This window comes from Nicotiana attenuata, unplaced genomic scaffold, assembly GCF_001879085.1.
Source record: "Nicotiana attenuata strain UT unplaced genomic scaffold, NIATTr2, whole genome shotgun sequence".
In the NCBI taxonomy this organism is placed as follows: domain Eukaryota; kingdom Viridiplantae; phylum Streptophyta; class Magnoliopsida; order Solanales; family Solanaceae; genus Nicotiana; species Nicotiana attenuata.
Window position 1 is genome coordinate 264,542 of NW_017671073.1, and position 25,795 is coordinate 290,336.

The 25,795-nt window shown below is 36.6% G+C and overlaps 1 protein-coding gene across 1 annotated transcript; it reads right to left on the bottom strand.

Annotated features, from left to right (window-relative positions):
* Positions 1-13,475: 13,475 nt before the first annotated feature.
* On the bottom strand, positions 13,476-14,453 carry LOC109205683. The gene has a single exon (XM_019368424.1). It carries the CDS (start codon positions 14,451-14,453, stop codon positions 13,476-13,478), a length of 978 nt encoding a protein of 325 aa, XP_019223969.1.
* Positions 14,454-25,795: the final 11,342 nt, after the last annotated feature.

The following is a 25,795-nucleotide window of genomic DNA, read 5'->3' on the forward strand; positions in this document are numbered from 1 at the left end:
TATGCGTTATGCGCGCCCCGAGCGCGGCCGCGCTTCTTTTGAGGCAGTGTTACTGCCATTTTGCGCGGTCAGGTCTTCAGGTGCGCGGGCGCGCTCATGGGGGGTTATTTTAAAGCCCTACTTCGTCCCCCACAGCCCCATAACATAAAAACTTGCTCTAGAAAGGGAAACTCTCAAAAACCTAACTCCTTAAGGGTCCCTCCACCACCCAAGGTAAGTTCTAATGGTGATTCTAAGTTAATTTCAATTTCCTAACATCTTATTAACATGGGTAAACCCTCCAAAATCATTAGATATTTGATTGGGGCATCATTGTTGAGAGAAGGAACCCTAGAACTCAAACTCAAGAAGATTGAACGTCAAGAAGGTAATATATTCACCCTCTAATTGATTGTAGCGTTGGATTAATGATTGTAGACTACAAGTTCATGAGATATGAGTTGATGGGTTTGATAGAAAAGCATGAACAATTATAGGTTTGACTTGTTGATTGTTGATTATTGGTTAAGGGTGTTGTGTATCTTATGGGTGAAGAAGAATGACATTGATTATAAGAAATTTGAGATTTTAGAATTTATCTAGGATCAAGAGAATGGCTTGTTGGGCGTAGAAACACCATTAATAAGGACTATTAATCTTTATGTCACCAAGTGTTTGAGAAAATACTTAAGTGATTAAAACATGAGAATTACTACTAATATGGAATCCCTTTGACTTGTATTGATATAGATTAAAGTTGAAAGGGTTGGCGAATATTGTATTACGCTCAAGAGCAGGAAGTTAAGGTATGTGAGGCTAACTCTCTATGTTTGGGAATGTTATTGATTCTCCCTACACTATATTTCTGTTACGACGTTACCAATTGCCTCAGAAATATAGTTAAGCCTAGTTCCTTGAATAGTTGTAGAACTTATATTCTCTAGCTTCATAACTCGTTCACCACTTTCATTCTGAACGTTGTGAGCTCAGTGCGTATTCAATATGTACTTGGGTTTGATGCCCCTGAGTCTTAGTATAGATTACTCAGTATGCCATAAACAGTTGAAGTTTCAGTGTTCATAATCAGTTCAAGAATACATGTCTCAGTCTAGTCCTATTCAGTATTCTAGTATTATGTAATTCAGTGTGATCCAGTATTCCAGTATCATGTAACACAGTATGATTCAGTATTTCACTATCATGTATTACAGTTTGATTCTTAGTTCCTGAATGTTGAACACTTGTATTTGGGCCTGAGGCCGTAGTTTATATGCTTTATGCATACTTGGGCCAGAGGCCGTAGTTTATGCTTTATGCATGTTTGGGCCTGAGGACGTAGTTTATGCTTTATGCATGTTTGGGCCTGAGGCCGTAGTTATGTATACGTATACTTGGGCCTGAGGCCATAGCTTGTGCACATATATATTGGGCCCGAGGCCGTAGCTTATTCAGATAAACAGGTTGTTCATCATTCAGAAGAGGGAGTATTCATATCTTTACTTCCTTTGTTCAGTTCAGTTATCAGTTATCATTTCAGTTACCAGTTATCATTTCAGTTATCAGCTATCAGTTCAGATATCAGTTATCATTTCAGTTATCAGTTATCAGCTATCAGTTATCGCTTCAGTTTCTGTTTCAATAGTTATCATTTCAGTACCAATTATCAATTCTCAGTTACCAGCTTAGTTTCAATTTCAGCATTTATAGTTCTTTCTTTTAGTTGCTTTGCATACCAGTGCAATTCAAATGTACTGACGTCCCTTTTGCCCGGGGCCTGCATCTCACGATGCAGGTAATGATTTACAGGTTGACGATTCGGTGCGCTAGGATTCTCGTACCAGCTATTTGGTGATCCCTATTTCGTTCGGGGCATTATCATTACCTTACAGTCTTCAATATTTTCAAACAGTCAGTATTTTTAGTGCTTCATTAGAGGCTTCATAGACTAGAGTAACAGTTAGACAGAGTCACAAGCTTTTCATGTTAAGAAATGTTGGCATACATATATGTTTCAGACTTGTTTTAGTATTTCCGTACTTTGATTTATATCATCCAGACTTTCAGTATATCAGCATGTGTTAGTTTATCTTCCGCATTCAGTATCTTATGATATCACATGTTGATTCAGCCAGCCAGTTGGTTCGCTCGATCACATGTAGTTAGGCACCGAGAGCCGTGTTACGTCCGGGCCCAGATTCGGGGCGTGAAAAAGCTTGGTATCAGAGCCCTAGGTTCAAGTGTCCTAGGGAGTCTATAAAGCCGTGTCTAGATGAGTTTCCTTTATATGTGTGTGCCGGACACTCATATAAATGGTTAACTACCAAGACATCCAGGATTGTCTCATTTCTTTCTACTCTAGATCGTGCCGTGAAGCTTAGAGCAATAGTTAACCTTCTCTTCCTATCAAATTCCAAACGTATTGGATGCTCAAGCGACGCGCAGGAGAAACCTAAGGTCCTAGAGAGGATAATTGCCCATTGGGGTATATCTATGGAGTGCAGGTTGGTAACAAATGAGATTTGAGGGTATGTTGAAAGTGGGATGTAATGGATAGTAGTACATATCATAGCATAACCTAATCAGAAAGTACAAAAGCAGTTATCATGTTTTATGGTTATCAGTTTATCTCTGTTACCGTTTATACATTCTTTCAGTTAGCAATTTATGGTTATTCAGGATACCAGTTATCAGTTATTCAGTTGCCAAATCTCTAATTTTCAGTGTATCAAAATTTTGGTGACTGGTGAGTATACAGTAATGCCTATGGGTGCTAAAAGAAACGTAAGTAACAGGGATTGTAGCGAAATCTTTGCATATTTTAGGTCTGGATTAAGACCAAGACTCACCGGATGGCGCAAGAAGTGATTTATCAGATGAAGGTATACTTTGAAGGATAAGTTTGTACATGGTAGTGTACTCGTATGTGTTTCACCTCCTAGAACAACTTCATTTAATTCTTGGAAATGGAGCCACAAATTAGATAATGATAGTTCAGATATCAGACCCTAACATTGGTCACTTTAGTTTTGGACAGACAAGAGCCTAAGGGTAAAATACCTAGGAATCAGAAACGTTTGTTATTACCAAAGATGTGATTTCGTACAACTCATGCAAATGACTAGAAAATATGATGTATGCAATGAGAACTAAGAGCAGCCAATAGTGAATTTCAGAGAATGATTTTAAGTTGTTCAGATTTATTCAAATCAGAACTAGAAGTACCACGTTAGTAAGCTACTATAAGAAGCAGCTATTGATGTAAGATAAAAGATATGGCAGTTCCCCCTTAGGTTATATGACTAAGTGATTATTGCAGATGTTTATAGTATGATATGATTTAGTATTATATAGAAAGCTTGAGGTTAGATATTCTAATTTTATTTTAAGACAGATGAATTCCCTAAGTGTGATCTATGCACATAGTTTAGAAAAAAAAAGGATAGTATGCGATCGTAGAATAGGGTCGGATGATGAGGGAAGTTAGAAATAACCTTATTCTTCACTTTAGTTATCCAAAGTAGAAAAAGAAAACGCGATTCTAGTAGGTGTTTAGTAAAAGAATAATAAGTAAGTTTTGAGTTGATACAGTGAATTAGCAACTTCAGCAGAGCTAGTAGAGGTACAATTTGATCCACTTAGCCATGCTAACTATAGTGAGTGGATGACAACTTGAAATACCGAACGCGTGTTAGAACCCAAAGAGTTTAAGTTAAACCCGAAGTACAATGGCAGTGGTTAAAAAATCAGCTAGCAGTGAGAGCACAAACTATAGAAGAATAGCCTTTAGGAATTATCGTAATGTGGTTTCTCCAGGATTGACAGTGTGAGCAGAGTTAAATTATTAAGATTGTGTATGATAGCTGTGAATATGTTAGCTTTCCGTTAAGTGAATAATTTAGTTTTCCTAGTAAGAAAGATTTCTCATAAGTAAGTTGGAAGATGAGTCGTCATTGACGTAGAGTGCAAAGAATTGCAGAAAATAAGGAAAGTTATTTGGATCCCAACAAAAAGAGAAGGATCCACAAGCATGAGACCTTTGGTCTGAGGGGTGATGTGAAAACCATCAGTAAGTCTAGATGGAGATTTGAAACTTGAATAGTTAGCATGGGATATGAAAAAGAAAATCAGTTCGGTAATGAGGAAAAATTGTATAATTACCACATGGATTATGTCTAGCATGTGTAAGAAACACAAAGTGAGTAGAATGATCACCGAGCTTAGTTATTGATGATAAAGTGATCACAGAAAAGCTATAAATCATGCCTATTTATGTGTCACGAGGGTAGTGCCATTGCACGAGACTCTAGTCTTCGGCGTACATGTCAAAGACTTAGTTCACAATGATATACTATAAGTGTTTTCAGTAAGTGCTTAAGAAGATAATCAAGTGTGGGAAGTATAACTCATGATTTAGGTAGATAAGAGAACTCTGGTGAAAGAAGTTCACCAGCCAAGAGGAGTTCGACTCGGACTTCGAAGATGGCGTAGTTGTTGTCTAGGACAGGACTTGTTCCCCATTAGTAGCCTAAGAGAAGGAGAAACAATTTGATGATCCCTACGTGTTGCAATTGAAGAGGAGATTCACAAGTATAAAACAATGGCTTTTGAATAAGGGGGAGACGATGGTACTTTGAGGTACCAAGACAGATTATGTGTTCCATACATAGATGGACTTAAAGAGGAAATTCATGTTAGAAGCCAATAATTCCAGGTATTCTTTCCATCCAGGTTCCCCAAATATGAATCATGACCAAGGAGATTTATTGGTTGAACGACATGAAAAGAACGTCGCAGACTTTGTGGCCAATTGTCCGAATTGTCAGCAAGTGAAAGTTGAGCAGTAGAAAGCCTAGTGTTTTATCACATAATACACATATTTTGAGTGGGGATGGTAAATATGAAATTTATAACGGGATTATCTTTCTCATTTTAAAAGCATGATTTGATTGGATGATTGTAAATCGACTTACCAAGTTAGCACATTTCTTGCCAGTAAAGACTACAGATTCAACAGAAGATTATACCAAGTTATACATTCAGGAAATTTTCTAATTAAATGGGACTCCGTGGTCCGTCATTTGGGACTGTGGTGCTCAGTTTAAAATGAACTTTTAGAAGTTCTTTCAGAAAGGATTAGGCACAAGTTTTTCATCCTCAGAAAGATGGCCAGGCAGAGCGCATTGTTCAACCAGTTGAGGATATGTCCTTGATGTTAAAAGTAATTGGGATGATCACATACCTCTCATTGACCTTGCTAATAATAACCTACCATTCTAGTATCAAGATAGCACTGTGAGAGACTCTGTATGGGCGAAGGTGTAGATCGCCAATTGATTGGTTCAAAGTTGGTGAAGAGGAGTTGTTGGGACCAAATTTGGTCTATCAGACTATAGAGAAAGTTAAGTTGATTCAAGAGCGTTTGAAGACGACTCTAAGCCGCCAAAAGTCCTATTCGAACGTGCGGCATAGAGACCTAGAGTTTCAAGTTAATGATTGGGTGTTTCTAAAAGTTTCGCCTATGAAAGGAGTTATGAGATTTGGGAAGAAGGAGAAGCATAGTCCCTGCTATATTGGGCCATATAGAATCTTGCAAAGGATCAATCAATTAGCTTATGAGTTGGAGTTGACACCAGAATCTGTGGCTATACAGCCACCACTTCACGTGTCATGTTATAACATTCATGTTTCCAGTACTCAGATACTCATGTCAGTTCAGTACTCAGATACTTATGTCAGTTCAATACTCAGATACTCATGTCAGTTTAATACTCAACTACTTATGTTAGTCCAATACTTAGATATTTATGCCAGCTTAGTACTCTGATATTGATGTTAGTTCAATTCTCAAAGCCAGTTCAATATTCATATATCCATGTTAGTTCAGTATTCACGTATCCATGGCAGACCAATATTCAGTCAATGCAGTAGTCATTCAGGTCAATATCTCAACAGTTCAGTAATCATGTATCCATTCAGTTTAGCATGCAAGTGTTAATGAAAGTTCATGTTTCCACCAGACCCGTTTAAGGTCCAGAATTAGCAGAAGTTACAGTCAGGACGATCATTCGAAGACGAATGATCCCAAGGGGGAGATAATGTAACATCTCGTACATTCGAACTAGGTGTGGACATATTAAATGGGTATTAATTTGGTATTTTAGACATATGAAGTCCTAGCGGGATGAGTATGGGTAAAAATAGTTGTTTTGGAATCAAGATGGAGAGTGAGGTGCATAAGATTTGACAAAATCGACTAAGTTTGCAGGTCTGTCTTCAGCAGGGTTTAGTGAAAATGTGTAAGGTATTTGGGAAAACTTAAAGCATGAAAGTTGTAGGCCATTGAAATAGATTTCCAACGATATATTGTGGACCCCAAACAGAGCTCTGTGCAAAATGTTATGCGCGTTTTACAGAAAAGTATGCATTATGCGCGCCCTGAGCGCGCCCCGAGCGCGGCCGCGCTTCTTTTGAGACAGTGTTACTGCCGTTTTGCGGGGTCAATAGCGCGGTCAGGTCTTCAGGTGCGCGGGTGCGCTCATGGGGGGTTATTTTAAAGCCCTACTTCATCCCCACAGCCTCAAAACATAAAAACTTGCTCTAGAAAGGGAAACTCTCAAAAACCTAACTCCTTAAGGGTCTCTTCCACCACCCAAGGTAAGTTCTAATGGTGATTCTAAGTTAATTTCAATTTCCTAACATCTTATTAACATGGGTAAACCCTCCAAATCATTATATTTTTGATTGGGGCATCATTGTTGAGAGAAGGAACCCTAGAACTCGAATTCAAGAAGATTGAACGTCAAGAAGGTAATATCTTCACCCTCTAATTGATTGTAGCGTTGGATTAATGATTGTAGACTACAAGTTCATGAGATACGAGTTGATGGGATTGATAGAAAAGCATGAACAATTATAGGTTTGGCTTGTTGATTGTTGATTATTGGTTAAGGGTGTTATGTATCTTATGGGTGAAGAAGAATGACATTGATTATAAGAATTTGAGATTTTAGAATTTATCTACGATCAAGAGAATGGCTTGTTAGGCGTAGAAACACCATTAATAAGGACTATTAATCTTTATGTCATCAAGTGTTTGAGAAAATGCTTAAGTGACTAAAACATGAGAATTACTACTAATATGGAATCCCATTGACTTGTATTGATATAGATTAAAGTTGAAAGGGTTGGCGAATATTGTATTACACTCAAGAGCAGGAAGTTAAGGTATGTGAGGCTAACTCTCTATGTTTGGGAGTGTTATTGATTCTCCCTACACTATGTTTCTTTTACGACGTTACCAATTGCCTCAGAAATATAGTTCAGCCTAGTTCCTTGAATAGTTGTAGAACTTCTATTCTCTAGCTTCATAACTCGTTCATCACTTTCATTCTGAACGTTGTGAGCTCAGTGCGTATTCAATATAGACTTGGGTTTGATGCCCCCGAGTCTTAGTATAGATTACTCAGTATGCCATAAACACTTGAAGTTTCAGTGTTCATAATCAGTTCAAGAATACATGTCTCAGTCTAGTCCTATTCAGTATTCTAGTATTATGTAACTCAATGTGATCCAGTATTCCAGTATCATGTAACTCAGTATGATTCAGTATTTCACTATCATGTATTGCAGTTTGATTCTCAGTTCATGAATGTTGAATACCTGTATTTGGGCCTGAGGCCATAGTTTATATGCTTTATGCATACTTGGGCCTGAGACCGTAGTTTATGCTTTATGCATGTTTGGGCCTGAGGCTGTAGTTTATGCTTTATACATGTTTGGGCCTGAGGCCGTAGTTTATGCTTTATGCATGTTTGCGCCTGAGGCCGTAGTTATGTATACGTATACTTGGGCCTGAGGCCGTAGCTTGTGCACATATATATTGGGCCCGAGGCCGTAGCTTATTCAGATAAACAGGTTGTTCATCATTCAGAAGAGGGAGTATTCATATCTTTACTTCCTTTGTTCAGTTCAGTTATCAATTATCATTTCAGTTACCAGTTATCATTTCAGTTATCAGTTATCAGTTCAGATATCAGTTATCATTTCAGTTATCATTTTAGCTATCAGTTATCATCTATCATTTATCTCTTCAGTTTCAATAGTTATCATTTCAGTACCAATTATCAATTCTCAGTTATCAGCTTAGTTTCAGTTTTAGCATTTATAATTCTTTCGTTTAGTTGCTTTAGTTGCTAAATATTTGAGATGCACCAACTTGAAAAGGAAATACAACACAAAGTAACTCTATACAAAAACCCTTCCTACATTCAAGATCTCTAAGCAATGAAATAAAAGAGTCGAAATAAAATTTAATACTAAGACCACTAAACATATAAATGTATATTCGCTCTAATAACATATACTCAAACAACAAGAGTAAGATACTCCCTAGCTAAAGCATGGTCTCTAGAACATAAAAAAAATGAAAAAAATCAACTTTCTGTTGTAAAGCACAATGGACATAATTTAGCAAAATAAAGGGAAACCCTCTAACGTGACTCTGAATCACATAATTTAACAAACACATTAATCAAGAGAAAATCTCTACTGCATATCATGAATGCATAACTAGACTTAAAGATAAAAGAATCAAATCCTAAATCATGGTTACTAACATTTAACTCATAAATTTGCTGATATATAAGAAAATGACCAGGATTTACCTTGCTAAGGGCAGTGAACTGAGGGCAAGGATCTCGGGTCAGCGAATCGGCTTAAACTTCGGCGAGCAAACACGAAAAGGTTTCTGCTCTTTTATGCCTCAAATCCGAGCAGGACGAAAAAGAAATTTGAAGAAAGCCTAGGTTTCAAAGGGTTTGCGACTAGTAGTATTTGAGATAAAGGAGGCGTCTGTGTGGGAGGGTGAGCGGCGGCTCCGAGTTTTGTTTCGAATGGTAGAGGCAGTGGCTGAACCCCTTGGTCGAAAATCTCTTCAAAGGCCGGTATTTATAGGCTGATTTCTAGGGTTCTTGGTTTGGGCGGGATTTCGAAATTGAGTGAAAAGCTATTGAACGTTTGAAATTTGAACGTTGATGTTGCAGAAAATTAATTGAGGTGCAGAGCTTCTTGTTCAAAATGGTAATGGCAAGTTCTGCCATGGTTGAGCAGGGATGAAATTTTGTGAAGAAGAGGAAAGAGAGGAGAAGAAGCGTATGTTTTTGGAGAGAGAATGACAAAATTAAAACCTTAATTATTTTAGGTCTTTGAAAGTGAAGTCATGGATTTCAACCGTTAGATTAAGAGTTTAAATGGCTGAGATTAAGCCTGGCTTATTTATCAAAACGACGTAGTTTTGATGGGGTTCTAGAGTGCTCTATAGTTGGGCTAAAGTGGAGGATTTTGGGCTGCTGGTTGGGCGAATTTGGGCCGACTTTGGGCTTAAAATGGTCTTAATATTCTTTTCTTCCTAGTATTTCCTTGGGCTCCTAAATTGACAAATATACATGATAAAACAATATTAAGTAGATTATTTTAAAGTAGTAACAATACTAATTGCAACAATAGCATTAATAATGATAATAAATAATAATAATAATAATAATAATAATAATAATACCAATAGTAGTATAATAATAAAGTGGTAGTAGTAATAATAATAATATCAGTGATAATAGTAAAAGTAGTAATTATAAGAATAATAATAATATCAATATTAACACTAATACTAATACTAATATTAATATTAATGATAGTAGTAGTAACAATTGTAAAATAAATTGTAGCAAAAATAGGGTATTCAGTTTATTAGTAACTTAGAAGCTCAAGAAAATTAATTAGAAGAAAGGAGGGACAAAAATGGATGTCAACAGCTGCCCCTCTTTGACCAGAGACGATGAAAGAGCTTTCGGGCAAAGAACATTGACTTAGTAGGCAATTTTCTCCCGACCATCAAGGTTGGTATGGGACAAAGGAGGCGTAAAAAAATGATTGCGGCCGAACTCCAGTTTCGAGTTGCCTACATATCTCGGGTTTCACGAGAATCAGGCCATATGTAGTTCAAGACTTATGATACCCTGGAGTAGGACTCAACCAATGATGTAGAATCTAAAATTCTGCCCCAGTGTCGAATAATAAAGACACTGGGTACCATGATTGGAAGAAAGATGTATGAAATAAGAATTTAATTAGGAATCTTGAGAGTTAGGTCGAGCGGAGTTCGAAGTAGATCCTTGACCTTTGTTGGAGAGTTTGGTATTACTCTCCAATAGATTGCCCCAGTTCACTGCTAAGATATAGTTCCACGTTGCGCTATATTTCCTGCAAAGCTTAACAATGCTAAAAAAAATCGTTAGGAAATAAGATGCAATACGCCATTAAAGTTATCTTATGAAAATAATATTTAGGCGTCAATTCATAAGAAATGCGAATTTATTGTGCAAAAATATAAAATATAATGTTATGGTGATATATTTCATGATCGCAATGCCATATGAAAATTTAGCTTATGAAAATAAATGCATTTAGCAATGATTTATGAAAGATATGTTTTGGCAATGCTTATGCAAGCGGGACCGCTCGGGTAGAAATAAATTAAATGTCCTTTTGAGGAAGGATTTAATATCCTATTTGAGGGTGGATTGACCCGATATATCCTATTTGAGGGCGGATGGACCCGATATATCCTATTTGAGGGCGGATGGACCCGATATATCCTACTTGAGGGCGGATAGACCCGATATATCCTATTTGAGGGCGGATAGATCCGAAATATCCGATTTGAGGGCAGATAGACCCGATATATCCTATTTGAGGGCGGATGGACCCGATATATCCTATTTGAGGGAGGATGGACCCGATATATCCTATTTGAGGGTGGATGGACCCGATATATCCTATTTGAGGGCGGATAGACCCGATATATCCTATTTGAGGGCGGATAGACCCAATATATCCTATTTGAGGGCGGATAAACCCGATATATGATGCTTGATTTGTAATTACCAAAATTGATGCAGTGCGAAGAGCTTGATATGGTGCAAAGATCTTGATATGGTGCCCATTTTGTAGTGTAATTCATGGTGCGATGCAAAGATTCTGGTGCAGTAACTTTATAGTAGCGAATATCCATAGTGTAGAGAGCTTGATGCAGCGCCTTTATAGAAGCAGATACTGAGGGAGTGGTGCCAATAATTTGGAATCTGCATGCTGAAGTTTATTATTGGTAAATTCCTGCACTCAAAGAAAACTATGAGTTTTTAAATATAATATGCGATAACTCGGCTTGATCGTCATGTTGCACTATATTTCCTGCAAGGCAAATTCGTCGGTAGAGTAGATATTGAAAGGCAATGTGCTGTAAAGTATTCTTACAAAATGACACCTTTTGGGCATTTACTTATACAATACGGCCTAGTCGGCCAAAATGATTTGATAAAAATGTAGCTTTATGTCAATGATTATTTTCAATAAAAACATGTAGTATATAAATGTGCTTTGCAATGATTTATGATAATGATGCATTTCAGTATTGACATTAACAACATGACCATCTAGGTCGAAATAAATTAATGAAAAGCATGTGAATATGTGCTAATGTGTCCTGTTGAAGGCGGACAAGCCTAAATATCATATTAAAGGCAAACTTGCTTAAAATCCAATTAAAGACAGATAAGCGTAAATATCTTATTTAAGGCGGATGAGCCTAAATATTTAATTAAAGACAAATGGGCATAATTGTCCTATTAAAGGCGGATAAGCCTAAATATCATAAAGGCAAGCATGCTTAAAAATCCAACTAAAGGCGAATAAGCCTAAATACTTAATGCATAAATGTCCTGTTAAAGGTGGACTAGCCTAAATATCATAAAGATAAGTGTGCTTAAAATCCAATTAAAGGCGGATAAGCCTAAATATTTAATGCATAAATATCCTATTAAAGGCAGACAAGCCTAAATATCATATTAACAAGCAAACGTGCTTAAGAATCCAATTAAAGGCGGATAAGCCTAAATATCCTATTTAAGGCGGATGAGCCTCAATATTCAATTAAAGACAAATGTGCATAATTGTCCTATTAAAGGCGGACGAGCCTAAATATTTAAATAAAAATAAATGTGCATAAATATTCAATTAAAGGCGGATAAGCTTAAATAGTTAATGTATAAATGTCCTGTTAAAGGTGGACAAGCCTAAATATTTAATTAAAGATAAATGTGCATAAATATCCAATTAAAGGCGGATAAGCCTAAATATTTAATTAAAGGCAAAATGTGCCTAAACGTCCTATTAAAGGCGGACGAGCCTAAGTGTCCTATTAAAGGCGGACAAGCCTAAATGTTTATTAAAGATAAATATGCATAAATGTCCAATTAAAGGCGGATAAGCCTAAATATTTATTAAAGGCAAAATGTGCCTAAACGTCCTATTAAAGGCGGACGAGCCTAAGTGTCCTATTAAAGGCGGACAAGCCTAAATGCGATGCTTGATTTAAACTTACAAGATCGGTGCAGTGTGAAGAGCTTGGCATGGTTCTTTCGAAGTAATATATATTGATGGTGCAATGCAGAGAGCTTGGTGCAATAATTTTGTAACAGCAAATGGTGCGGTGCAGAGTGCTTGATGCAATGCCTTTGTAGTAGTGAATATTCCTGGTGCAATGCTAACAGTTGTTGGATCTTCATACTGAAATTTTGCTATTAATAAACTCTTGCACTCAAAGAAAAATTATAAGTTTCAAAGCTTGATTTGTGCTGGCTTGGCTTCATCCTTTGCTTTGCATGAATCTTGTGGCTGAGCTTTGCGGTAGCGTGTAATATTGTTCAAGAATAGCAAAAATATGCCCTTGCATTACTCAAAGAAAGTTCGTTAGTATAAAAGAAAGTGGTTGCCTTGCATTGAATATCAAAGTTTGGCTTTGAATCTGCAACTTGTTGCTATGGCTCCTGGAATTTGCTATTGTGCTTGTAATAAATATGTAGCTTGAAATTTCATTTTCTGCTTTGCCAAATGATGAGGATCCTTCTGCAAAATCTGCCCTGGTTTTGGCTTTTGGGGTAAATAGGATTTTTATTATGATGAGACAGAACCCATAGGGCTGCCTACGTATCCCCTCTTAAACGGGAATCAGGTCAACACGTAGTTCATACAAAAGTTTAACAAAAGTACATGAAACAGAGTCAATCATGAAAGGGCGGGCAAAATAGTAGTGATGACAAGCTCTAGTCAATCATCTTGTTTAGCTTCACGTTTTCTCTTCAAAGGTCTTGGTGCCATCTTTGAAAGATCACCTTTAACCACAATGGTATTAGCGACTGAAGGGTCATAATTGTTGCATGGTTGCTCTTGCTGCACAATTATCTTGTTGCTTTCAATCATGTTCTGAATCTTATGCTTAAGTGCTGGGCACTCTTCTGTGTCAAGGCCTTGAATATATGAATGGTACGCACAAGTTTTAGACCAATCAAAATCTGGAGGAAGATTTTGCGGGATCCATCCTTTCCTTAGCTGTAAAAGTCCTTTCGCTTTCAATCTCTCAAACATGCTTGTCAATGATTCTTTCAGAGGAATAAAAGTGCGGATTTCAGGTTCTCTGAATGACGATAGCTAGATTGTGCTTGATAAGCTTGATGTTGAACGCTTTGCTGAGTAGGTTGGAGTTGTATATGAGTTTGTAGCAGCTGGCTATTTTGTTGAGATTGTGGCTGATGAGCGGGAATACAAGCAGAATCTATCTTCCTCTTTTTGCCTTGTAAATTCTCGAGTGCATCGCCTTGGGAAGTGGCTTGTAATTTTGAATTGTCAATAATTTTTCCTGCTCGAATGCTTGCTTCTATTAGTTTTCCAACTCTAATCAAATCCGAGAAATCACGTAGCCGAGCGCATAGCAACTTTTCATAGTATATGCCTTTTTGCATTTCGATGAAGGTGGAAATCAACTCATTTTCGGGCAATTGAGGGCGTATTTTTGAAGCCTCCAGTCTCCATCGCATGGCATATTCTGCAAAAGACTCGTATTGCATTCTTTCTGCTTCACGCATATTACAAAGCGTTGGACTATCTCCAATATTAAACTTATATTGTTCTACAAAATCGCGGGCCATGTCCTCCCATGTGTACCATCTGCTAAAATCTTGCTGAGTGAACCAATCAAGCGCTAGCCCTGATAGACTCTGAATGAACAACTTCATTCGAATGGCTTCATTATGTCCAATCCCCACTAATCTGCTGCAGTAGTCTTTTAAATGACAAATGGGATTTCCTTTTCCGTTGAAAGTATTGAATTTTGGAATTTTGAATCCTGGCGGAAACTCAACATTTGGATGCATGCACAAACTTTCGTATCTTAAACTCGGAATATTTCTTGCACGCATTTCTTCCTCCATGATCTTTCTTAGATTATGGAGCTCTCTATCTGGGTCATCCCAGCTAGTCATCTTAATTTCCTTTCCTGGTCTTTTGTATGGACATAACGCCAGTTGATTTTGTTGGCCTTTTGTGACTGATGGTGCAAGTGCAGACGATTGAGCATTGGTCATCATGATGACTGGCAAAGCCTCTGGATTGATAGTAAATTTTGGCGGTATTGGCGGAGGACTTATGTAAATAGTTGCTGGATGAGGAGATATGGTCAAAGAGACATTTTTGGTTGAGCTGGAAGCAGAATTTGGGTTGGGGAGAAGGTTGAAAGTATTTCCCAGATTGACCAAAATGTTCCTCCGTACAATATTTGTCTCCTCATCATCAGTCTCAACTTGCAACAAACCTTTACCGGTACTGAGTGCTCCAAATCAGTTTGCCATTGTAGTTACGTCCTTGATGCAGATTCGCAGCCAAAACAGTGTTCAATGCTAGACAACCTTTAAAGAAAAATAAAACTTGTACAAAACAAAATAAAGTGTTAGCACATTCGTCATAACAAATAAATGCACTAAAATAATGAAATATATGATTAGATAGATTAATCCATGATATGGTTAAGAAGGAGCCCTAAACTAGAAACAATAGCCTAAATTGAGAAATGGATGGACGAGAATGACTTGTTATCTGGACTTGGACATGAAATGATTCTAAATTTATTTTAGCATTGGCAAATCATAAAGTTATCGAGGCATGAAATATGGTATCAAGCATTTTGAGAGTTATGGGAGAGTACCTTGACTCATGCGCCAAAATTTAGAATTAATGGGTGCATGAAGATTAATCTCGACGACCCGAAATAAGACGATATAGACACTTGAATTGAATAGGTGAAAATATTAGAATAATATGACAATGCAAATTGACCAAATAGTGGCCTTCTATTGCTTGGTAGATTGCGCAAAGTTTGGACATCTACCCGCTTGGAAATGTATGTTGGCACGAAGGTTGAAGTTCTAAGAGATATGAAGCTATGAGACGAATAACAGAGATACAAGATTACGTCGGAATTGGAAAAAAAATTAGGGAAGAATTGAAAATTATGTAAGGCAGGAGTGGAAATATTTAAAAAAAAAATTATGTAACTACATTTTGAGAAAAGAACGCGAATAAAATCAACTAGCGAAATTAGATAGGCAAGATATTTTCATACCATAAAAGATTACACCAGTTTTTTTTTAAAGAAGTTGGAATGCTATCTTGCTATAGGGAATAAGATGCTCATTGTTGTGTAAAGAAAATTCTTATGGCTAGTTTAAGGCACGAATACTGAGAAATTTCATGACGAACCGAGCCTATTGAAGGATTTGCGGGCAAAACGTCCTATCTTATGAATAATGGAAGATCATGCCCAAAGACTAAAAAGATATATTAATTAGACTCTAAAAATTGGAGAGGGCCTAAAAGAAATTTGGACCTAAGTAAATACCTAAACGGTGCTCTAGAGTCGTTAAAGAGCGCTAAGCGCGGAATGATGGTGATTATTAATATTATTGTTATTATTAATAAGTCAAGAGGATGATATAAAAATAAAAAAATATGTAAACAAATAGAGTATATATCTAAAATAATAAAAAAAAAAAGTAAGCAAGCTGGATAATAAATATTTCCATCTTCTGAAAAACAACAAAATGTTAGTAAAAATAATAAAGTCAAGTAAGCGACGTAGCAAGTAAGCAAGCAAAGCATGTGACAGATTCCAAAGCATAACAAATAATTCTACGTCCTAATATGCAGGGGGGGCTCTTAGTGCCAGAGGTAGGCCTAACGTGTATTTGAAAGATAAATATGCCATTATGTATTATTCCATTTCTACAAATTAATAATTCTATTTTTTAAAAGAAAATAAATAGATAACTGCTTAAACATCTTTCTTTTTTTTAAAAAAAAAAAGAGCGTATTTTTATCAAAAGAACAAAAGAAAGTATAATATATTATATTATAATTAATTAAGTAATTCTATTTTTCAAAAGCAAAAGAAGTGCTTAAGCCATTTTATTTATTTTTACGTAAAGAAAATCAAAAGAAAGTACAATAAAAGATATTTTTGTCATGTGTAAACTTCTCGTTGTTCCATTTGAAAACTTTACACATGTTATAGATAGTCATGCTCCTTTAACTAGGATTTAATTAATTTAAAGGAAATGATCCACATAATTGGCATGTTCACCCTTCAAATAATGCNGTGCTCTATAGTTGGGCTAAAGTGGAGGATTTTGGGCTGCTAGTTGGGCGAATTTGGGCCGACTTTGGGCTTAAAATGGTCTTAATATTCTTTTCTTCCTAGTATTTGCTTGGGCTCCTAAATTGACAAATATACATGATAAAACAATATTAAGTAGATTATTTTAATGTAGTAACAATACTAATTGCAACAATAGCATTAATAATGATAATAAATAATAGTAATAATAATAATAATAATAATAATAATACCAAAAGTAGTATAATAATAAAGTGGTAGTAGTAATAATAATAATATCAGTGATAATAGTAAAAGTAGTAATTATAAGAATAATCATATCAATATTAACACTAATACTAATACTAATATTAATACTAATGATAGTAGTAGTAACAATTGTAAAATAAATTGTAGCAAAAATAGGGTATTCAGTTTATTAGTAACTTAGAAGCTCAAGAAAATTAATTAGAAGAAAGGAGGGACAAAAATGGATGTCAACATGGCAAATACACTATTTTTGAAAGCAAGATTCTTTTTTTTATATTTTCTTTTTCAGTGGCAAATAAACAAACTAATTTGAAAATAAAACTCTTTTTGTTTTTCAAACTAAAAACTACTTTTCTTCTTTTTTCTTTCATTTTCTCAAAAATCCGGTAGCATTTCGGCACTACTTGGACATTGGTTTTTCTAATATAGGTAATTAACTCTCTGCACTGCTATTTTTGCTTTTTCTCTTTTTGTTTTTTTCAATTTTTCCCAGATATTCAAAGCCGGTCAGCATGCGAATCTAAAACAGATAAATGCACAAGTAGGATGCATCAGGATGGTCCATTATTCCGGGTACACCTGTCCTAGACGGACCCAACCCCTGTGTTGAGTCCCCTAAGTTAGAATGCACGTGATGCAGATAAGCGTTCCTACTAGGGATCCGGCATGAGGTCAAGTTATTATAGGTTCAAAACCTGGGTATAGGGTCTAGACTGTGTACCCGAGCGGACAACTCGAGTCGATGAGGGGGCTACGTACCGGGAACCAAAAGGCCATCCGGCTTAGTAACTTGTCCGGACTCTTTCTTACTTTAAGGTATGACACTAACAGAATAGGGAGTCTCCACCAGTGAGCACATCCCCGGAGGTGAGAAGAGAAGGGTTTCGCCACAGTTTATATACAGTTCAGATAATATCAAAGCGGTAAAGCATTTAGCACATTTAGCATGAAACATGTAGGAAAACAGATAAAGCCAAATACAACAACATATCTAAGCTCGAATTCTGAACCCTGAACCAAAGTTCTGGGTTTTTTTCCCCAGCAGAGTCACCAAAGCTGTCACACCTCCTTCTTACTACACCCCCGCAAGGGTGTAATAAGGGAGTTATTTCCAACTTGAAGTGACAATCAAAACGGGAATCTTTTATTAAAAATTCAGAGTCGCCACTTGGGAGATTTATGGTGTCCCAAGTCACCGGTTGAATCCCGAATCAAGGAAAATAATGACTCTGTTTAACAGTCCGCGAACCAAAAATTCGAGTAAGGAATTCTGCTAACCCGGGAGAGGTGTTAGGCATTCCCGGGTTCCGTGGTTCTAGCACGGTCGCCCAACTGTCATATTCGGCTTAATTATCTGATTTTGAACAATTATGAACCTATGTGCAAATTTTAACTTTTTGACCGCTTTTATTCATTTTTTAGAGAAAATTGCAACGTCGTTAAAAATACGTCTCGAACTACGTCACATAAATGCACCCGCGATTTTCGACATGTTCTAACTTCGTTGGGATTTGAATTTGGGTCACATAAATGTGCACCCGAGTTTAGGAAAGTAATATTATTAAACTAACGCGCCTAAAGCTTTTCGCGTTTGCAGCTTTGCGAGGGCCGTGGAATTTAGCTAAACGGCACTCCTCGAATTCTAAGGACCAATACAGGATTAATAAAGCGAGGGCCATGCAATTGATATTTTTGTTTGGCATGGCGCACCTCTAAAGCTACAGATCATAGGCCCTAAACTGAAGCTAAGACAGGTGGGCCTGGGGAATCTCATAAGGCCACTAATCATGGGCCAATGACTGCAGCCCGGATAAATGGAACTGGGGAGTGACTACTCACAATTCAATAATCATCCAAACAGATATCGTCTAGCCAAATGAAATAGGCATCTAGCACGGCAAATTCCAATATAACAAAAAGCTTTCTAACTTCTAGTTAAATCTCTCCTCACTCTCACATGTTCAGCAGCAAACATGATTTCCAGTGCACACGAGGATTAAAATGTCAAAATTTGACCAAGAGAAAACCAAAGCTTTCATAACAAAAGAGCTAGAACATAATTTTTGGAAAATAACTGAGAATACTACAAATGCACCACATTCTGCAAATCTTGGCCATACAATTTGAAGCATGAAGACTGGGCGCAAACATAAACATTTCTATAACACTTACTCATCTAGCTAAAGAGAGAAGAGACCAAGAATGTTAAAGAATCGATCCCAGCAAATACCAACAATCTAGAACTAAAGAAAATGACAAAGAGATCTTTTAAACTTGAATAGGCAAGGATTAACTTAAAAGGAGTTAACTAATGTTGTCACTGACAAACAGGAAGAAAATACACATTTTCCTATCTTGTACCAACCTTAACACAACAGTGAAGATTTCAATTTCACTCGAACTTAGCAAAGATGATCGATCGCCAATATATAGAGAATCCCAAACAATGCTTTTAGCCTTTCATGCTTGAACCAGTGTGTTCGAAACTAAGCCAACAGTCATGAATCAAATTGTCAAATGCTAGCAGCTAGGAACAGACTTACAAGTGCCTTAACTAAGTGTATTTCTCAACAAACATAGGGGAAAGAGGGCAAAACTATAGTAGCAAGATAGTATATATTTGATTTCATTCAAATCTATGAAGTATGCAAATTTTGCTAAGCCGTTACAAATCAACTAACACGAACATGGAAACTTTGCATTTGACAGGGAACTTGTCAAACTACTTCTAACAGTAACCTAACATGCCTCACCAACTTACATAATCACACAATCAAATCGAGCCTCGATCAACCATGTTGGAGTTGAACAGATTTCATATAGACGTTCAAATACCAAAAGTAAAACAAGGCACAGGGGAGCAGATGTTTTTCAGAGAAGGAAAACAAACGATATGCAATTTGTGTACCTAGAAAACACACGATCGATTTCCATACTCACACTATAACACTCAACATCAAGCAAACTTATCAGCCAACCTTCCAGTTCCAGCAGGAGAGAGAAGTTTCACAATGACAGACCAACCAAACTATAACAGCTATTTGAAAACGACGAAATTTGGACTCAAATGAAGGCTCGACATCACCAAAACCGTTAAACCACATAAAACGACCACTCAAAATCAGCTTCTACTAACTGAAGATACTCAAATACATCACACCACTGAGAATCAATTCATTCAACACGAGATTCGATCCCAGCACAAACAGAGCAGTCGAGACAGAAACACATAGTTCAAAGCATTGAAACGAAACAGAATCGCAAGAACAGAGAGATGAAGATTGAACCTGAAATTTCGAACTTCTTTTGATAACAGAATCAAAGGTGATTACACAGTTTCGACTCCAAAATTCCCACAAGAACTCAATGGCAAATCAAAACGCGAAGAACAGCAAAGCAGTAGCAGAATCGGTCGATCTAAACCCCCCCAGAGCTTCAATTAAATTCCATTTTTTAAACCAAAATCCAGACTGAAAGAAAAAACGGAAACTATATGTTCTAAAGCTTATAGACCGTAGACCAAACAATCATGAAATTCTCTCTGGTTTTGACAAAGGAAAACAGAACTAAACTCGAAAAAACTCAAACCATTTTTGGTGTACTTTCTGTATTTTTCTCGAATGAAACCCGAGTAACAATCAAACCCAAACTATTTTTTTGTATTTATGTTTCTTGTTTTTTTGGAAATGCAGTACCAACCTGAAGGGAAAAAAATAAAGAACCTTAGAACTTTTTGCCTCTCCGAAGACTCTCTCCCCAAAAAATCCCCCCTTCTCAAAAACCGATCCAATCCTTTATGAAACGAACCCTTGATGAATGTGGGGCTCGGATTCAACGAAATCAATCCAATGCCTCACATTCATCCAACGAATCGTCTCTAGGACCTTCTAATCGTGTGAGATGGTTCAAAATCGGGCGAGTGAGAGGGGTGAGAATCTCTAGTGTCAGAAACCGTTTGAAATGGCGAGATGAGAGAAGGAGGAACGCGTGGTTGTGGGTTTGAATTCACTCGCCATGGATTTGGGTGATTTGGGGCTGGATTCACGTGTTTGGAGAAGAGGAACAGTGGCTGATTTAGGGATTTTGGTTTTGGGCTCTCAGTATCGTGTGTGTATTAGAGAATGGGTCGGGTTTGGAGGGTATTTGGGCCGGGTTAAGGAGTGATTTTGGGCTGGGTGAAGGGGTGTTTTGGCCCAAATCAGTTTTCTTATTAAAGAAGACCCAAATTTTCTTTTATTCAATTCTTTCTTTTCTTTTGTAATTAGACTAAAAACCTAAATTAATTCTTAAAAACTAAATTAACCTACCCTATTATATTAAACACAATTAATTAACTACCAAATTAAAGGAAGACTAATGAAATTCAAAACTAAGAATTAAACAATGCACAAATAAATTATTTTTGTGATTTTCTATTTTGTAAAATAAGTAATTCTTAAAAATGCAAAGTTAACTCCTAAATGCACATGCAACACATTTTCTGTAATTTTTTACTAATTTAAATGCACAAACCAAAATGCAAACAACTAACGGAAAATGCCACGAAAATCCGCAAAATTGCAAATAATGAAAGAAGTCATTCTGTTTTGAATTTATGGGAATAATTCATATAGGGCAAAAATCACGTGCTCACAGATGGTCTGGTGTTGCTTACGGTAGTATGATGGATGTATGCATCAGGTAGTTAATGTTTTCTTTAAATTAGGTTTGAGGTTATATTTAGTGTATGGTTGATAAATTCAAGTAAGTGATGACGTGAATTATGATTCTCTAATTAAGGTTTCCCATGATTTTTAGTCTCTGGTGTGTAAGTGAATGTCATATGCATATGGTTAACTTGAAGTGGCCCGGGAACGTGTTTCAGTTGATTTCAACCATGGCTTTAACACCTAGCAATTGTAGGTTTAATTTTAATAATTACTCAATACCAAATTTTTTGATCTGCAATGTTTACATTTTTTTTAAGAACGTTTGGATGTCTTCTGCTGTAGTCTAGGTTCGACGCATGAAACCCGTTGATGCCAGTTGCACGTGATTGTTATGTTGGGCTTCCTCTATGGGCTCATTGAAAGTTGCTGTGGAGATTCACTCTTCACAGCCTTTGGATTTGGTAAATTGTTGGGCCACACGTCAGGCCTGGCCCAAATGACAAACAGAATTGAAAACCTCGGGCCATTTAAATTCACACTTTGAGATTCAGTTTAAGCTAGGAATAGACCAACCCTTTAAGTTGTTTAGCTAGCAAGCCCTTTACTATGGAGGCGAGCCATAATAGATAATAAATAGTCTATGGCCCTCGCAAACACTTTAATTAGTTATTAATGAGGAATATTCGTAGAAAAACCTTTAGGGCCGTTTAATATACTATCGCGGTTGTGGACACGTTCGCGTGACATGATTGCAATTCTAAAAATAAAACCGGAGTATGCGTTCGCGCTACTTCGGCCCAAATTTTCTTAATAAAAATAAAGCGTTATTAATTGTGGACACGTTCGCGTGACATGATTTTTGACGCGCCAAACAAATCGGTATACGTACGCGTAACCCGTTTCAAGATAACTTTCTTAATTAAAAGCGGTGAAAGAGGCAAAAGCACATAGGTTCTAAAAATAAGTAATTAAACATTTTTAATAAGCCAAGTATGATCAAAGCGACCGTGCTAGAACCACAGAACTCGGGAGTGCCTAACACCTTCTCCCGGGTTAACAGAATTCCTTGCTCGGATTTCTGGTTCGCGGACTGTAATGCAGAGTCATTCTTTTCCTCGATTCGGGATTTAAACTGATGACTTGGGACACCATAAATCTCCCAAGTGACGACTCTGAATCATTTAAATAAATAATCCCGTTTCAATTGTCACTTTAATTGGAAAAAACTCCCTTTATTATACTCTTCCGGGGGTGTAGTAAAAAAAAAAGAGGTGTGACTAAGGGTGTTAAACGGGCCAGGTTGACCCGGTTCCGGACCGGCCTAGACCGGTAGAACTCGGAACCGGCCCGGACCGCTAAGGGGGGGGGTTGGGCTGGGCTGGGTTGGGGGGTTTGGACGATTTAAATTTTTGAAACGGGTAACCGGCCCGGTTCAACGGACAGTTTATTTTTTGTTTTTTTTTTATTTTCGAATTGAATGGGGCCCACAGACCGTTGGCAATGGTCAGATTCTAATTTGGTCCGTTGGCCAATGGGTCTTTTGCACAAATAGCCTATTTTTTTTTTAATTTTTAACCCTTTTTCAATTTACAAAACTAACCTTCTCTAAAACTATAAATACCCCCCCCCCCCCTTCTTCATTTCTTCACTCAATACTCATTTCTCAATCTCAATTTCTCTCATTCTCTCATTCTCCAATTTGCAAGACTTTAAGTCTCAATCTCAAATTCTCAATCTCAAATTCTCAATTCTCAAANTAGGGCGTGGTGGCGTGGGTGGGTGAAGGGGGGTTGGACGGTTTAAATTTTTAAAATGGGTAACCGGCCCGGTTGAACCCGGTAGAGTTACTGTTCACTCTTACCGGGTTAATCGGACCGGCCCGGCCCGGTTCAACAGATAGTTTTTTTTGTTTTTTTTTAATTTTCGAATTGAATGGGGCCCACAGACCGTTGGCAATGGTCAGATTCTGATTTGGTCCGTTGGCCAACGGGTCTTTTGCACAAATAGCCTATTTTTTTTAATTTTTAACCCTTTTTGAATTTACAAAACTAACCTTCTCTAAAACTATAAATACCCCATCCCCCCCCCTTCTTCATTTCTTCACTCAATACTCATTTCTCAATCTCAATTTCTCTCATTCTCTCATTCTCCAATTTGCAAGACTTGAAGTCTTCAATTCATCATTTCATCTTCTAATTTTATAATTTTTATTTGGCTCTCTTTTCTTGAATTTAATTTATCGTGTTTTGTCATTCGGAATTTGAAGTTTGAAGTTCAAAATTGAAATACTTGCTTGACGTTTGTTCGTGGTAACATCGGAATTGCGTAATCAAGTGCTCAATTTATTGTCGAATTCGGTGCACTCCCTCCAACTCTTTCTCTTATTTAATATTTTAATTGCATATTTAATTTTAGATTATACTTTAATTTTTACAATATGTTGAATGCTGCTAAAAGAGCGTGTAGAAAAGTTACTGGTAGGGGAAATAAAAAAAGAGGTAGTCCTTCAGCATCTGGTAGTAATAGTAATACCCAATTTACACATGTTTTCGAAACATCGCCTAATGATAATATAGATTATGAACAATTACAAGAAGATTTTGGAATAGAAGATAATGAAATAGGAATGGAAGATGAGATACCAGCTACACCTACTAGTGTTGGAGTTGGTAGTGTTGGGGTTGCTACAAGGGGTGGTGGTCGTGGCACTAGTAGTAGACCACCTGTGGCTCCGACTACTAATCGTAGAAAAAGAAGTAAGGTTTAGAATTTTTTTGAAATAATAGAAGGTACTGATAGAGTTAAATGCAAACTTTGTAAAGGTGATTTTAAACATTTAACTGGAGGAAATTTAGGGGGGACTGGGACGCTTAGTAGACATATGAAAACTGAGCATCCCATAGAATGGGGCGCTGATGGTGATGGAAATCAAACAACTATTAACCCTACTACTGGCGGTCTAGTGAAATATGGTAAAATGAAGAATCGTGAGGAGTTAGCAAAAATGATTGCTTTGGGATGTCTACCTTTTTCTTTTGCTTCTTCATTATATCTTATTATGTATATTCAAAGGATTTACAATCCTTTATTTAAAGGTATCCCTAGAAGTACTTGTAGAGCTGATATCTTTAGACTTCATGGACAATATCAAACATACATACGTTATTTGTTTAGCCACCTTCCTTGTAGAGTTTCTCTAACTTCTGATATTGGCCATGCTGTTAATGGAAATGATTATTTGACAATTACATGTCATTGGATAGATGATACTACTTGTGTGCAAAAACGTATTATCGCTTTTAGATATGATGAAGATCAGAGTCATACTGTTGTGTTTATAAGTAGTACTATTTGTGAAGTAGTTGAATTTTATAATCTAAAGCAAAAAGTATTGTGTATGTCTTTTGATAATGCTTCTAACAATAATGCCGCAATTTCAATATTAAAACTGCATTTGCAACCACCTCTTGATGAAATTTTTCATGTTAGGTGTGCATGTCATGTTTATAATTTAATTGTTAAAAGTGGCCTTGATTTATTTTCAACTGAGATTACTCATGTTAGAAGAGCAGCTGGTGTTATTCAAGGAAATAATAGACAATCTAGAATAAAGGAATTTAAGAATAAGTGTGTCCAGTATAACCTTAAACCCAGATTCATGCCAGACGAAATTGTTACTAGATGGAATTATACATATATATTTTTAAAATGTTGCTACAAATATAGATTCCCAATAACTGAAGTTGCTAATGCGCATTGTACTGATCCAAACCGTATGTTAACAAGTGCTACTTGGGAGGTCATTAATGATGTTGTTAAATTTTTACATAAATTTTATACAGCTACTGTTGAGTTTTCTGGAGCATATTACCCCACTGTTACTATGGCTTTAGTACATATAGCTGAAATTTCTTTTCTACTATCTGAATTTAAGAAGAAAGAAAAATATAAGGATGTTGTTGAAAAAATGCAAGCAAAATTCAAAAAATATTTCTTTCCAATTCCTCCGATTTACTTAATTGGTACAGTTTTAAATCCTTCTATTAAGATGTCTGATTGTCACCAATTAATGAATGCTTTATATACTTATATGGAGATTGGAGAAACTGAAACCCCAAATTTATATGTCTCTATGAACAAGCTAAATGAATATTTACAATAATTATATAATTATTATGCAAATGTAATTGATGATGCTGCTCGTGCTGTAGGCAATGTTAATCCCACTATGCAATGTAGCACTTCTGCTACTGTGGATGATGAAGAAGGCCTTGATAGTTTTAATATTTTTTCTACATTTTCTAACACTCAAACCAGTAGCAGGAACATTGATGAACTTCAATTCTACTTGCAGAAGCAA

Coding starts and splice junctions, on each gene's coding strand:
- LOC109205683 (XM_019368424.1), bottom strand. CDS start 14,453: ATGACCAATGCTCAATCGTCTGCACTTGCACCATCAGTCACAAAAGGC.